Source organism: Bos javanicus, chromosome 11 (assembly GCF_032452875.1).
Source record: "Bos javanicus breed banteng chromosome 11, ARS-OSU_banteng_1.0, whole genome shotgun sequence".
Taxonomy (NCBI): Eukaryota; Metazoa; Chordata; class Mammalia; order Artiodactyla; family Bovidae; genus Bos; species Bos javanicus.
In genome coordinates, this window is record NC_083878.1 from 91,955,732 (window position 1) to 91,971,684 (window position 15,953).

The window sequence follows — 15,953 nt, forward strand, 5'->3', positions numbered from 1 at the left end:
AGACTGAATACTAATTCAGCAGATTAATCACAAGCAATATATATCTCAACACTAAAAACCTGAGTAAGTAATTGAATGAGTTGACAATTTTTTTTTCCCTTACACCTATCCCTGGGCTTCCCTGGTGGTCCAGTGGTTAAGAATCTGCCTTGCAAGGCAGGGGACACTGGTTACATCCCTGATCTGGGGAGATTTTACATGCCCGTGAGCCACAACTACTGAGCCAGTGCTCTAGAGCGCATGCTCTACAACAGGAGAGGCCACCACAATGAGAAGCTCTTGCACCGAAACTAGAGAGGAGCCCCACTCGCTGCAACTGGAGAAAGCCCACATGCAGCAAAGAAGACCCAAAAGTGCAAGTGAAGTTGCTCAGTCGAGTCGACTCTTTTCAACCCCATGGACTGTAGCCTGCCAGGCTCCTCTGCCCATGGGATTTTCCAGGCAAGAATACTAGAGTGCCATTTCCTTCTCTAGGGGATCTTCCCAACCTAGGGATGGAACCCGAGTCTCCCGCACTGCAGGCAGACTCTTTACCATCTGAGCCACCAAAGAAGACCTAATGCGTTCAAAAATAAAAATAATCAATTTAAAAAAATATCCCATAGGTATTTATGTGTGTATCTATCCACTTATTTATCTATCCTTCTATTATTATTTTTTGAACTAGAATCTGGATGTGTTTCTTCATAAAACATTTGTTTTATGCCTCCAAAATATTTCTACATTATTTATAATATATATCTATAACTAAATCATATATAACATCATCACTATGCATTAACATTAGTTAATATTCATTTATTTGTAATCCAGCATAAGTTATATTTAGGTGGTTCAAAGTTGGAAGGAGAAAAACAGTTTATTTTGGAAGATTGCACATTTTTCTAATTTCCTAAAACTGAAAATTTTAATGAGTCTCATATTTGAGGAATTATTGTAATGAAGTTGTTAATCCACAAACCCACTAATGCAACCATCAAAGATTTTTTGACTGCCATGCTATCTTGACACATTTAATTTGCGGAGGGGTTCTAAAACTTGGATCCCAATTGTATTCTGGTGATAATAACTTAGTCGGTTTCTTGATAAAAAGATATTTGTTTAGGTGATGTTCATATATGCTGCTAAGTTGATTTTCAATGTCTTGAATAACTCCTTTCTGATATTCTTCAATGAGGTTTAAAACCTCCTCAACTGTGCCCCCAAAAATTGCACTATGGTAGTAGAAATCTCCCTCTTCAAAAGGGATGAAAGCTGCTGATTTACTTCTTCTCTCATAAGGGAAAGTGTCACCATCTTTAAAATACCACCATGCACTAAGTTGAGCTACAGATTTTCCCAGGGTTTCCACTCCAAAATCGTCCTTGAAGATCTGGTCTGCATTCATAACGAAGAGAAAGTTGACTTCATACTGGATGTGTGATATGATGTAGTTCAATAAGTTCATCATGTATGTGAAATAAAAATCTTTCTCTATACCACTTTTGACCAATAAAAATAGTTTAAATGTTCGAAGGGGACCTAACACTATGGAAGGCATGGTGGAGAAGCCATCCAGCAAGATGTAAAAGATAACATTGTAGCCAAGCATGAAGTGCTTATTTGCAGATTGGATGAACTCAGTCAAGCTCTGATTTGAAAACCTGTGAAACATGAAGAACAAACAAACACATAACAAAAAAGACTTATTTTGCTGGAAATCATCAGGAAATTACCTGTCATTTAAACGTGGTAACATTGCTTCAGTCATGTGCAACTCTTTGTGACCCTATGGACTGTAGCCCACCAGCAGACTTTTCTGTCCAAGGGGAGTCTCTAGGCAAGAATACTGGAGTGGGTTTGAAACCATGTGCAAATCCCTGCATCCTTGTCTTTTGAAGTAAACTGCTGACTCAAGAGTTAATGACTGGGAAATGTGAAGATGTGGAAGCAAAGAATAGCTGTTGGGCTAAGGAACTGGTAACAATTTAGACTATAATTCTGCTACATAACAATCACCAAATCCTCAGTTTCCTGAAAGATATAAAGGCATGACACACATTCCTAAGTTGTTTTTATAGGAAGCAGAACCCCCTCCAGATGAAAACGGCTGACCACAAGAACATATACCCTAGACTGGTTGAGGCAGGTTGATGATGCTTGAAACTTCACCTTGATGGCCAACCAATCCAAGACTTGTCCACAAGCTGATCACGCTTTGCTCCTTGAACACTATAAAACTCCTTACTACCCCCTCCAAGGTGGGGCACATGGCCTTCAGGGTATGAGCCCACTGGGGCCCCCTTTGCCTGGCAAAGCAATAAAAGCTACTCTTTTCTTCTTCACTCAAAATTCTGTCTCCTTGTTTCTATTTGGCACAGGTGAACAGAGGCCGAGTTTAGGCAACAGGTTGCCACGCCCTGTTCCAGGGGATCTTTCCAACCCAGGGATCAAACCCACGTCTTTTATGTTTCCTGTATTTGCCAATAGCAAAATGGGTTCTTTACCACTAGCACCATCTGCAAAGCCCATCGTTGTTGCTTAAGAACCATCAATAGGTAAGGGTAGAGCAGTTGGGTCTAAAACTTAAATGTATTGGTTAGTGAAAGAGAATGTAGTGATCTTGTGGGCCTGAGAAGAACCATCGAGTTTGTTGTGAAAACTAACTGGATATAAATGAAAAGATTCCCACATAGTATTAAGGATTCAGATATGGCTGAAGAAAATAACCACTAAAAATAATTACACTGTCAGCCAGAAATAATGGTTAGAGCTATTCATAAATAGCTCTCTAAATGTAGAAAGTCTATGGGTGCTTGTTTATCCACATTTCTCCCCAAAATTTAAAAAAAAAAAAGTGACTATTAATTAGTAGTGCCTACTTTCCAGGAACACATATTATAGCCAAGCCTATGGTGATGTTCAGCCTTTTGTAGTATTTTTCCAGGACCGGTCTATTGTAAGTTCCTTCCCATATGACTGGAGCAAGCCAGTTGGTTGTTGTTATTACATCAGGACGTTTTCTGTTGAACAGACAAGAAACAAATCAATCAGGTACCACTTTATTATGAGAGGAAAGGTTGTTGTCCAAGTGATAATAACTAATGATTATCAAGTGCCTACTATGTTCCTGGAATGGTGATAAAATGCTTTGCTTTTTCCATTACTCATTTAATCCTTGCAATGCCCTATAAGTTCCATTATCATCCCTATTTTTCATATGAGGGAATTTAAGTCACAGATTTGTTGGGTAAATTACTCAGTATCACACAGCTAATAAATGGCAGAGTCAGGCTTCAAGATCAGCCCCAGGCTTCCAAATCTTTACTTCAGTCCTTACGCCATACTGATTTTTAAGCCCAGGGACTTTTTCCTTCGAGCTCTGTGAAAGTGAAAGTCACTCAGTCATGTCCAACTCTTTGTGACCCCATGTACTATACAGTCCATGGAATTCTCCAGGCCAGAATACTGGAGTGGGTATTCTTCTCCAGGGGATCTTCCCATACCAGGGATCAAACCCAGGTCTCCCGCATTGCAGGTGTATTCTTTACCAGCTGAGCCACCAGAGCTATGACTACAACTTAAACTAAAGTAGCCCAGTGTCTGAACGTTTCTCTGATTGTTCCTAAAGCAGACAGCACCACTATCTCCTTATATTGCCCCCCAACCCCCAACTTGTCCTTTCCTTTTTCTTCCTCCTCTTTTCCTAGAAGATCAAAGGATTCTCTTTTCATTTCTCCTTAATGCTAGGCCCCCATCACTGCCACCTGGAAGAAAATGTGATTAGTTCATAAAGGAAGAATGATATTGGACTTGCTTGTAATAATAACAAAATGACAGCAGAAGCCACAGTATTCATAATAAATATTTTGGCTGGAGGCAGGGTGTTAAACTATTAAAGTCAATTAAGACCTTTCATTTTGGAAGGAACTGAATACAAAGTGAGAAGCTATTTTGCTATTAGTGATCACAGGTTTTAATCAGAAACAGACCCATTATGGTTAGGATATGTAGACCCTTAATGGTATATTAGTTATAATATAATAACAAATTCTTCAAAACTGCCCCTATTACTGTTTTAGCTTATACATTTGTCTATTTTGTATACATTTGAACCCTCCCTGTTCTTAAAATTAATAGTCAGTCACTTCTATTTGGCTCATAAGTCTCAGACTCTATCTTAAAACTGGCCAGATGTAGCCTTGTCACAATTTCTAAGTGATAATACTTAGAAATTAGGCTACAGATGTGAATCAGTGTCTGTTTGAGACAATGAAAGGGTTTGAAGATTCTCTCTTTCCTCATTAGATCAAAGATTTGCTGCCCGAATGAAAGAAAAAAAGCATCTCTGAAAGCAGAAAGCAATCAAAAACATGTGTTTAGAAATTGTTTGATAAAACAGAAGAGGAAGAAGAGTCATTAGATTTATTGTGGTCATTAAATCATATTTAGACTATCGGTACTAAACTCTTCCCCTGAGAGGCAAATCTGGCCAGAGGACATCCTCTGAAAGGTGGACAAGATGACCTGCCTCCAAATGTTAGCCACATGCCTTGTCTGGCCTCCCTTGTGGCTGGCTTAGTGTCTGTATAGAGTGAGGCCCCAGATACTTGGATTCCAGTGGAGTTTATGTATGGACTCAATGACATGAATATTTCCCAGCAATAAGTGCCAACTCTGAGTTGTGAATAATAGTATGTGAATAATATACACATATACATAATTACACATGTGTATCCAGACTTTTAAAATCTTGTTTTACAATAATGAAACAATGCACATTTATCTGCACTTTGATTTTCTTACTCAATACAACCTTGTGAAAATCCTTCCAGGTTTTTCTGCACAGGTTCTTATTCATTTTTAACGGCTGCATAATATTCCACAATGTGGAATATAGCCATTTCCTTATGGATAGGTATTCATTTTATTTCTGGAATTTTTCTCACTATGAAAAATGATACAGTAAACTTTCTTAATCTTGTAGCTTATGTATCATTGCTGTTATTTTTATCAGCTAGTCCTATAAGTAGGATTCCTGTTTATGTGTGTTCATTTTTATTAGATGTTATCCAGCTGGGTTTTTTTAAGTTTTATTTATTATTATTATTACTATCATTTTGGCCACATGGCACAGCTTGTGGGATCTTAGCTTCCTGACCAGGGATTGAACCTGGGTCTATGGCAGTGAAAGAACCAAATCTTAACCACTGGACCTCCAAGGAATTTCTGGTCATTTCATTTTAGACTGCAAGCCAGTATATGATGCTTAATAATAAATCACAAACCCTCTAATTAAAGAGTGCCTTCTACCATTATTACCATTACTACCAATATTATTACAAATATTATGTAATGGTTTGTTGTGTTATGAAAGTGCTATCATTTCAATCAGTCAAGATGTTTCATGTATTATTCTACAAATACTGAGTGTCTACTATGTATAGGATTTTTTTTTCTAGGTACATTCTATTGGGAGAGGCAGATACTAAATGAATAAACCTGCCAATAAGTATTATGTCAGAAGTTGATGAGTGCAATGGAGAAAAATAAAGCAGAGTGAAGGGAAAAGGGAATGGGAGGTGCCATTTTATATGAGTAGTTGGAGAAGGCATCACTGATAAAACAACATTGAGTGGAATCCTGATGGAAGTGAGAGAATGAGCCATTTAACTACACAGAGGAAAACAGAACATGCAAAGGCCCTGAGGTGAGAACCTACTTGGTGTATCTGTGCAACATCAAGGAGGCCAGGGGTGGAGTGAGGGAGACAAATGTTGAAGATGTTGGGCAGCTATTTTATCCATAAATTTTTTCTATTTTAAACTCTTTGAACTCCTCGGAAAGGTATCTTAAAAGAGTATTAGTTCTTTATGTTCATAACAGCAAAAACCTCAAAACAGTTCAAGTGCCCTTTGACCAAGCAGTATATGAACAAATTGTGGTATATTTCCACAGTCAATTATTATGCAGCCATCAAAATGAATGACAGTGATATGCAAATTGGTGATGAATTTTAGCAATCTAATTTTAAGGGAAAAAATAAGTCCTTGAAGATTATATACATCATGGTATCCTGGGTATAAAATCATAAACAACTAAAATTTTAAAATTGACTTCCCAGAATACACTTGGAAGATTAAAATTTACACTTAAAAAAAGAATGCAAGAGGATGATGAACCAGGATTCAGGATTGTGGTTATTTCAAGGGGTAGGGCAAGGAGATAGAGTGGGGGTATTAAAAAGGACACAAGCTAGATACTGAAGTTATTATTGTTGCTGTTTAGTTGCTGAGACGTTTCCAAACTTTTGTGACCCCATGGACTGTAGCCCTCCAGGCTCCTCTGTCCGTGGGATTTCCCCAAGTAAGAATACTGGAGTGGGTTGCCATTTCCTTCTCCAGGGTATCTTCCCAACCCAGGAAGACTGAACCCGTGTCTCCTGCATTGGCAGACGGATTCTTTACCACTGAACCATCACAGGAAAGCCCTGTTGAAGTTATAGAACTTGTAATTTTTGCTTCATTAAAAATAAGCAAAAAAAACACACAAATAAAGTGAATTTTGCGTGAATAATGATGAGAGTGAGTCATGAAGCAAGGATTATTATTAATCTAATTCTCTGCAACTGCAATCCATTAAAAATATAAATACAAAAAAGAGATGAAATATAAACAAATAATATACATAGAGAATGCTCAAATTCAGTAAGGATTACAGAAATACAAATGGAATGGAGATATTTCAATTAAGCTTTGCAAGTTACAAAATGTTTTCCACTCCATTAACATTTATCCTCTATAGATTAGAAAATAAATAGTATAACTATTAAAGGGCAATCTAGCAACCTAAAGCAATATTTTAAATGTTTATATCCTCTTAAACTAATGACTCCATGATGGTAATTTATCTTATAGATAAATTCACACAGCAGTTAACAAAAATATATGTACAAGGTTATTCATTGAAATATTACTTACAATAGCCCCCAAGTTGCAAACAATATAAAACCGACAGGAAATGGTTAATAATTAAATTATTGTATACAGCCATTATAAAGATTTCCCCCTGAATGTTAATGCCAAAATCAAGAGGAGTTATTAATGACATTTTTCAAGCTGTTACTAAAGAGATTTTTTTCCCCTAATAAAACCAGGAACGTTAAACCAGACAACAGCTTTCTCATTATGACCCTTAATTGCCTAATTCTTGATAAATAGGTCCTAGGATTGTATATAAAAACTTTTAAAAGTGAAAAATCCAAGTCCTGGAAACCTCCCAGTTTAGCTACAATTTGATGATGAAAAAAAAAAACTCCGCATTCAAATAGAATTATATTTATACTATTATTATGTTATTTTAATATAATGTTATTACATTATTAATGCATTATTATAATTTTATATTATTGTTATTATTTTTGAGTAAAATTTTTGGTTCTTACTTAGGATTAAACCAGTCTGAGAGCTGAGGTTCTTCTGTTTCTTGATCCCTAGGTACAAAATGAAAATCATGTAAGAGTAATCTGCTCACTCAACAATTCATGTTGCTGGTTCTATAACTATGAACATTTAGATCACCTCCTGTCCTCAGGAAGCTGATAGAGGAGCAGGAAAGATGGTAAGAAAGATAAGTACTAATGGGGAAAACAGATCTCCATGAGAGCATATAAATAGGGCATCCAGCCTAAATTTGGGGTTCAGAGAAAACCAATTGTAGAAGAAATATGTAAATTGAGTCTGAAATAATAAGGGTTACTCTAGGAAAGTGGTGTAGGGTGAAGAGGTTATGACCAAGGGCAGAAAGGCAAGGAACAGTATTGGTTGGGGGGAGGGGATATATTTTAAAAATTAACAGAGCCAGAAAATAATGCATATTCATAGAAAATGCAGATTTAATTTATCAAACATTACTACCTTATTATGTGATAAATACTCTCATGTTTTAAAATAAAGGAGTTGGAGTAGGGGTCTGGATGTTCATATTTGACTTCCACTTAAAGATAGGATACACTAAGGTTTTATTATACTTTTAAGTTAATTACATAATTAACAAGGTTATGAGGGGACTTCTCTTTCATAAACTGGGAATTTTTGTAAAATAAGAATAACTTTTAGTTTCCTGTGCTTCCATAAAAATGGAATAGTCCTAATTTTCCCTATTTCTACCCCTAAGTATACAAGAAAGATCTTAATCACCTAGATAATGATGATGATGTGGTCACTCACCTAGAGCCAGACATCCTGGAGTGTGAAGTCAAGTGGGCTTTAGGAAGCATTACTATGAACAAAGCTAGTGGCGGTGATGGAACTCCGCTGAGCTATTTCAAATCCTAAAGATGATGCTGGTAAATTGCTACCCTCAATATTTCAGCAAATTTGGAAAACTCAGCAGTGGCCACAGGTCTGGAAAAGGTCAATTATTCCAATCCCAAAAGACAATGCCAACTGAGAACTTCCAGACGTACAAGCTGAGTTTAGAAAAGGCAAAGAGATCAAACTGCAAACATTCGTTGGATCATAGAGAAAGTATTCTTGCCTGGGGAATACCATGGACAGAGGAGCCTGGCAGGCTACAGTCCACAAGGTTGCAAAGAGTTGGACCTGACTGAAGTGACTTAGCAAACACGCATGCCAAATGTATGATGCAAAATGCGGGGCTGGATGAATCACAAGCTGGAATGAACATGGCCAGGAGAAATATCGACAACCTCAGATGTGCAGATGATACCATTCTAATGGCAGAAAGTGAAGAGGAACTAAACAGCCTCTGGATAAAGATGAAAGTGGAGTGTGACAAAGCTGGCTTAAAACTCAGCATTAAAAAAACCAAGATCATGGCATCCAGTCCCATCACTTCATAGCAAATAGAAGGGGAAAAAGTGAAAGCAGTGACAGATTTTCTTTTCTTGGGCTTCAAAATCACTGCAGACATTGACTATAGCTGTAAAACTAAAAGACACATGCTCCTTGGAAGAAAAGCTATAACAAACATAGACAGCATATTAAAGAGCAGAGACATCACTTTGTCAACAAAGGTCCGTATCAGTTCAGTACAGTTCAGTCGCTCAGTCATGTCCTACTCTTTCCAACCCATGGACTGCAGCACGCCAGGCCTCCCTGTCCATCACCAACTCCCAGAGCTTATTCAAACTCATGTCCATCGAGTCGGTGATGCCATCCAACCATCTCATCTTCTGTCGTCCCCTTCTCCTCCTGCCTTCAATCTTTTCCAACATCAGGGTCTTTTCAAATGAGTTAGTTCTTCACACCAGGTGGCCAAAGTATTGGAGTTTCAGCTTCAGCATTAGTCCACTCAATGAATATTCAGAACTTATTTCCTTTAGGATGGACTGCGTTGGATCTCCTTGCAGTCCAAGGGACTCTCAAGAGTCTTCTCCATAACCACAGTTCAAAAGCATCAATTCTTCCGTGTTCAGCTTTCTTTATGGTCCAACTCTCACACCCATACATGACTACTGGAAAAACCATAGCTTTGACTAGACAGATCTTTGTTGGTAAAGTAATGTCTCTGCTTTTTAATATGCTGTCTAGGTTGGTCATAGCTTTTCTTCCAAGAAGCAAGTTTCTTTTAATTTCATGGCTGCAGTTACCATTTTCAGTGATTTTGGACCCCCCCAAAATAAAGTCTGTCACTGTTTCCATTGTTTCCCCATCTATTTGCCTGGAAGTGATGGGTCTGGATAACATGATCTTGGTTTTCTGAATTTTGAGTTTTAAGCCAACTTTTTCACTCTCCTCTTTCACTTTCATCAACAGACTCTTTAGTTCTTCTTTACTTTTTGCCATAAGTGTCATCTGCATATCTGAGATTATTGATATTTCTCCTGGCAATCTTGATTCCAGCTTGTGCTCCATCCAGCCAGGCATTTCACATGATGTACTCTGCATGTAAGTTAAATAAGCAGGGTGACAATATACAGCCTTGATGTACTCCTTTCCCAATTTGGAACCAGTGTTTTTCCATGTCCACTTCTAACTGTTGCTTCTTGACCTGCATACAGATTTCTCAGGAGGCAGGTAAGGTGGTCTGGTATTCCCATCTCTTTAAGAATGTTCCACTGTTTGTTGTGATCCACACACTCAAAGACTTTGGTGTAGTCAATAAAACAGAAGTAGATGTTTTTTCTGGACCTCTCTTGCTTTTTGGATCATCCAGCGTATGTTGGCAATTTGATCTCTGGTTCCTCTGCCTTTCCTAAATCCAGTTTGAACATCTGGAAGTTCATGGTTCATGTACTGCTAAAGCCTGGCTTGGAGAATTTTGAGCTTTACTTTGCTAGCATGTGAGATGAGGTCCAAAAGCTATGGTTTTTCTGATAGTCATATACGGATGAGAGAGTTGGACCATAAAGAAGGCTGAGCACTGAAGAACTGATGGTTTTGAATTGTGGTTCTGGAGAAGACTCTTGAGAGTCCCTTGGACAGAAAGGAGATCAAACCAATCAATCCTAAAGGAAATCAACCCTGAATATTCATTAAAGGACTATTGCTGAAGCTGAATCTCCAATACTTAGGTCACCTGATGCAAAGAGCCAACTCATTGGTAAAGACCCTAATGCTGGGAAAGGTTGAAGTCAAAAGGAGAAGGGGGTGGCAGAGGATGAGATGATGAGATAGCATCACCAAATCAATGGACTTGAATTTAAGCAAACTCTGGCAGACAATGGAAGGCAGGGAAACCTGGTGTGCTGCAGTCCACGGAGCTGCAAAGAGTCAGACACAACTTAGCAATCTAACAACAACCACCCTTAAAAATAGCAAGAAACCCTGGACATTGTTTATAAAGCAAATAAAAGAAGACTCTGAAAGCAAAGAACGCAGTTCAGGCAGGCACCCCAGAACTCAAGCATTGCCATGGCAGTGAGTTCCCTGGGTTTTCTGCCATAGGTATTCCAGATCAAGTTCAAGAGAAGCCAGTAACCCAGAAATGTCAATGGGTATAAACACAAAAAAAACCTTGGAAAAGCCTGCTCTTTACAATTAAAGGACCAGGAAAAGGGCAGCCTAGCAAGACAGAAAACTCTGAGACTACTCACTCTACTCCAGCCCAGTACAACAGAATAACTGTGGCCCCATATCCATCCCTCCAGCAAAGACCAAGTGAAGAGCTAAAACTTCCATGCTTGCCAGACTGTATGAGGCCTCCCTCCCCTCCTCACTGCTGTAGTGGGGGTTAGAACCTTCACCACTGCTTAGCAGCGTGGCCATCTTCCTGTGGTCAGTGTCAGTGGAGACCATGTAAGGAACCTAAACTCTCAACCCCACTCATTAGTAACAAGGAGTTGAGACTCTTCCTACACAAACAAGGAGGCAGAGTTGAGAACCTGAAACCTCAAGCTGGAGCAGTATCAGAGGATGCCTCTGAAAATGCAAGATTTAAATAAAAATATAAATTTGGTGCTCCTAGGATTCAGGGAGAGTCGGGGAGAGGAATTGGCTATGAGTATAAATGGTAGCTCAGAGGAGATCTTTGTGGTCATGGAATAGTTTTGTATTTTGATTTTCTGTGGTGGTTACATGAATCTACACGTGGGATAAAATGTCATATAATTATATACATACATTGTCCCAACATTGATTTCCTGTTTTGTTATTGAATTGAATTGTTACTGAGTGCAAGATGTGACACTGGGGGAAATTGGATCAAAGGTATGTGTAACTTCTTTATACTATCTTTCCAACCCCTGTGAATCTATAATTATTTCAAAATCAAATATTAAAGAACATTTTAAAGTGTATCTTTTGACACTTCCTAGATGTTTTTAACTGAAGTTATTTCCTTATAGGACTGCTCAAGATTTGTGCTATTTCAAAATACAAATTGTCCAACTTTATTAAAAACTATACAGTGACAAGTGGAGAACTTTAAAAAAAAAAAAGTTGTTTTTAAGGTTGGTTTCACTAATTTCTTGGGTCCTACACAATGGTTAATGGTAGAAAACATGATTGACTAAAAAGGGCTGTCCATCTAAAGAAAAATATCATCCTGGACAAAGATACATACTTAAACCATAGAAAATGTCAAAAACTTATCTGGTTTAAGCAAATGAGTGTGTCAAGTGAGCAAAATTGGAAGATATTCATGCAAACTCGTCTGCATGCATATATGTGTGTGCATAAAATATTTCTGAACTGATGCCTCCACATTTGTCAGCGTTGCCTCCAGAGAGGTCAGTCTAGTTTTCTGGTCTTTCTGACAGCCACTACCATTAGAACCCACTTGACTCCAGTCAGTTTGCCCTCCATGCAGTTTGTATGGTACTTATAGAAAAAAGATTCTTACCTGCAGTAATCTATCTTCTCTAGGTTCTTCTTTATTCTTTGGATACAAGATAAAAAGGCATTTTAGTGTTAAATTTGAAAAATTGCCATTGCAATTGAATAACCAAAAAAATCTAGAATTCAGATCCTTTCATTCACTCACTTGTTAGCCAGATAATTACTAAGTATCTACTATATGCCAGGCACAGTGCTCCTATTCTGGAATACATGGCATCTCCTTCTGACATGATATTACAGTTCTGAAATCCAGGCCTGCAATGAGCTTATGGTCTATTATTTCCTTTTTGAGCAAGCACATTATCTTCAAAAGGATGATATTAATACTCTTACAAGTGACCACAAGTCCTTTCTGTTAAGGCACAATACCTCTAAAGGGCAAATAACACACAGAACACAAAACCAAAGCAGTAGGGTTCATTTTGAAAGGTATTAGCTGTCACAGTTCAGCTGATTGTCAAATAGCACCAGGAGCGTTGCATTGCTCCTTTTAAAAGGATCATGAAAAGAAGCCCATGGAGGAGGAAAGGATTTGAATTTTTTGTGAGAATTTTAGCAGATTAACTAATTTATTTCTCAGTATAGCGTGTTTCTGTAGGAGGTTACTTTGAGTCTTTTTCTGTTAGAAGGATTATTGATATAACTTAAAGTGTGTCTAAAATAGCCCCCTAACACTCTCAATCCTCTCATCTTGCATAATTTCTTTCTTATAGTGTTATGACATAAAATACAATGCTCCTGACATTATGTTAAATATTTCTTTGCTTACTGTCCATCTCCTCCACCTAGAATGTAAAGCTTCATAAGAGTGGTAACTTTGTGTTGTCCCTGAGTACTAAGTTTCTAGAACTTAGAATAGGGCCTGGCACAAAGGAGGCACTCAATAAATAGCTGTTGAATGTTGAAAAATGAAAGAATTCATGTATTTATGATTTTATTTGTTCCCTAAAGGGAAAGTAACTCCTGATTAATTTAGGGAATATTTGTTAATAGTTTTTGAACAACACTCAGCATTTTAGATCAACTCTGCCAGTCATTAACTATAATAACTCATCAGTCTATTGTATTTACTGAGAACGATGCATAATCAACAGCAAGGATAAAGCCAATGCAATCAATAACAGCAGTTTCCATTTGGCATTCATTGTCTCCTAGAAAAGAAAGAGGAGAAAAAGTTTTTTGCGGAGTAGAAAACAACTTTCTTGCCATCTTCTAATAACATATTAATTTGCGGAAATTTGGCCATCAGTCCAAGTGTCTGATTCCAGAATGCTCAGCATTAGGCAGAAAGCCAACCTGAGTCAGGAAAACCACCTATTGTGTTTGAAGTACTGGAGAAATCACCCATAAGGTGAGCCCTTTAGGCGGGATTCATTTTAGATTAGGTGCAAAGGTCCTGTGATGTTCTTTTCATAAGTAAATTTGCTCAGTCGTGTCCAACTCTTTGTGACCCCATGGACTATACAGTCCATGGAATTCTCCAGGACAGAATACTGGAGTGGGTAGCCTTTCCCTTCTCCAGGAGATCTTCCCAATGCAGGGATCAAACCCAGGTCTCCTGCATTGCGGGCAGATTCTTTACCAGCTGAGCCACAAGGGAAGCCCACTCTTTTCATAGTCCTTTATCAAAGTCCATCCTATTTGCATAAATGAAATTCAATGAAACTCATTCTATTTCACTTAGGCTTCTGTGATGATAAAATGGGGGTACTAATGATGATATCATTATGCATTAGATATATTCCACTCCAAAGCTGATACGTATATATACATGTGTTTTCCTCACAAAGATTTTGACTGGTAATTTATTCAAAGTCTAGAGTACCAGAAACCTAAAAACACTCTTTCGAAGGTGAAAGTGAGAAAGTAAAAGTGTTAGTCGCTCAGTCATGTCTGACTCTTTGTGACCCCATAGATTGTAGCCCACCAGGATCCTCTGTCCATGGGATTCTTCAGACAAGAATACTGGAGTAGGTAACCATTCTCTTGTCCAGGGAATCTTCCCGACCCAGGATCTAACCCAGGTCTCCTGCATTGCGGGCAGATTATTCACTGTCTGAGCTACCAGTGTTGTGAACAGTGATTAAAAATTTAAATTAAAGGCAGTAAGCTCTTAAATGGAATATTTGGCTTCAACCAATTACTGAGCTTGTGTTGAAGGTGTTTGGTCAGGTTAAGGGTTATGGTTTACAAGCATTAACTGATTTCATCATCCAAAAATAGGTCCTGCCTGTAGGTTATGTGTTGGAGTAAAGTGGAGGTCTCTGATATTTACTTTTTGAACATGAATTCCGTGAGCAGGATGTTTTAGATCTGTGCCTTCCAACATGGTGGCCACCAGCACCTAGTGACTAGTGAATACTTGAAATGTTGCTAATGCAACAGTGGACTTGGGAGACATGGTATGAAAAAGTAATATGGAATCTCTCATTAATGTTTATATCGACTTCATGTTGAAAAGAAATTCTGAATATTGTGGATTAAGTAAAATATATCATTAAAGTGAATTTTATGATTCTCTTACATTTTTGCTGTGTAGCTTCACATTTGCAACATTTCAAGTTACAAATGTGGCTTGCATTACATTTCTGTCTTATAATTTTTGTATAAATAATACCACATTATGAATGCTTTAGCTGGGCACAATTTTAGTGTCTCTGCAATGTGAAATGGCCACCTTTAAAATCCAAGACCGTTAGAGATTTCCCTGGCAGTCCAGTGGTTAAGATGCTGTGCTCTCAATGCAGGGGGCAGAGGTTTGATCCCTGGTCTGGGAACTAAGATCCTGAAGGCTGCACAGCACAGTCAAAAAAAAAAAATTCAGGACAGTTAGAAATGCTTGTGATAAGATTCCATTTAGCCAGATTATTTTCTGACAATCTGCCCTCAATGACATTTTTTTTTTATCATCACTAGAGCCACCTGGGAAGCCCCACTGACATTATTTCTAAAGGCCAGTAGCATATTGATGTGTGCCTTATTTTGTACAGTGTATTCTCAAGGCCGAAGTTTGGGGATGATCCCTATCTGGGAATTTGCCAGATGATCCAAACCTTTATATCTTTCCTTCCTAAGAGCCTTACCTTTAGTTTTGGTGATATAAAGAGAAAAAGTCCTAGGATGTTTTCCAAGCATTATATTTCAGGGATTCTAAAAGAAAAACCAGATATTGTGCAATACTTCTCAGGTGTTTGAGTCTTTTATGCTAATGGTGATGTCACCACCCTTTTATTATGAGAACTTTAAAAGTCATAATGATGCTGTCATAATGATACATTTGGTAGGAAGTTGTACTCAAGGCTACCAGATGGTAGAATTTTTCTTACTTGAAAAATGAAAGGACTTAAAAATCCTTTGCTTTTAGTTTCCATTGTTGTTCTTCCTTCCTTTCTTGATGACTTTTGCCTCTAGAAATGCATTTTGAATGGTGTGCCATGTGTGTTTAGGGATGACAGAAGAAAATGCAACATCTTTTTCTTCATCTTGTTTTAGGCATTGCCCATTATTCCAGGGAAAGCTAATCTCCTCTTACGCTTTCTTAGAATATTTTAAAAGTAGTTATTTTTCTGATTATAGAAGAAACACATTTCCATGCTTTAAAATTTGTCAAGTGCAAAAGAGCACAATGGAGAAAATGATAACCATACGGACTTACACTTCCTGAGATATTCA

General features: G+C 37.9%; 1 protein-coding gene across 1 annotated transcript; it reads right to left on the reverse strand.

Moving 5' to 3' along the window:
• Positions 1-783: 783 nt before the first annotated feature.
• LOC133257487 (N-acetyllactosaminide alpha-1,3-galactosyltransferase-like 1) lies at positions 784-15,476 on the reverse strand. The gene is made up of 6 exons (XM_061433390.1): positions 15,365-15,476; positions 13,353-13,432; positions 12,286-12,321; positions 7,424-7,471; positions 2,862-3,002; positions 784-1,643 (listed from the first exon to the last, which is right to left on the reverse strand). The coding sequence occupies exons 2-6, from the start codon at positions 13,424-13,426 to the stop codon at positions 977-979; spliced, it is 966 nt and encodes a 321-aa protein (XP_061289374.1). The 5' UTR covers positions 13,427-13,432; positions 15,365-15,476; the 3' UTR covers positions 784-976.
• Between the last annotated feature and the right edge of the window lie 477 nt (positions 15,477-15,953).

Excerpts from the sequence above, each read along its gene's own strand:
- LOC133257487 (XM_061433390.1), bottom strand. The coding sequence starts at position 13,426 with ATGAATGCCAAATGGAAACTGCTGTTATTGATTGCATTGGCTTTATCC. Across the intron at positions 3,003-7,423 it reads TCAGACTGGTTTAATCCTAA|AAAACGTCCTGATGTAATAA; the intron begins GTAAGAACCAAA and ends TCTGTTCAACAG. Across the intron at positions 1,644-2,861 it reads ATAATATGTGTTCCTGGAAA|GTTTTCAAATCAGAGCTTGA; the intron begins GTAGGCACTACT and ends CATGTTTCACAG.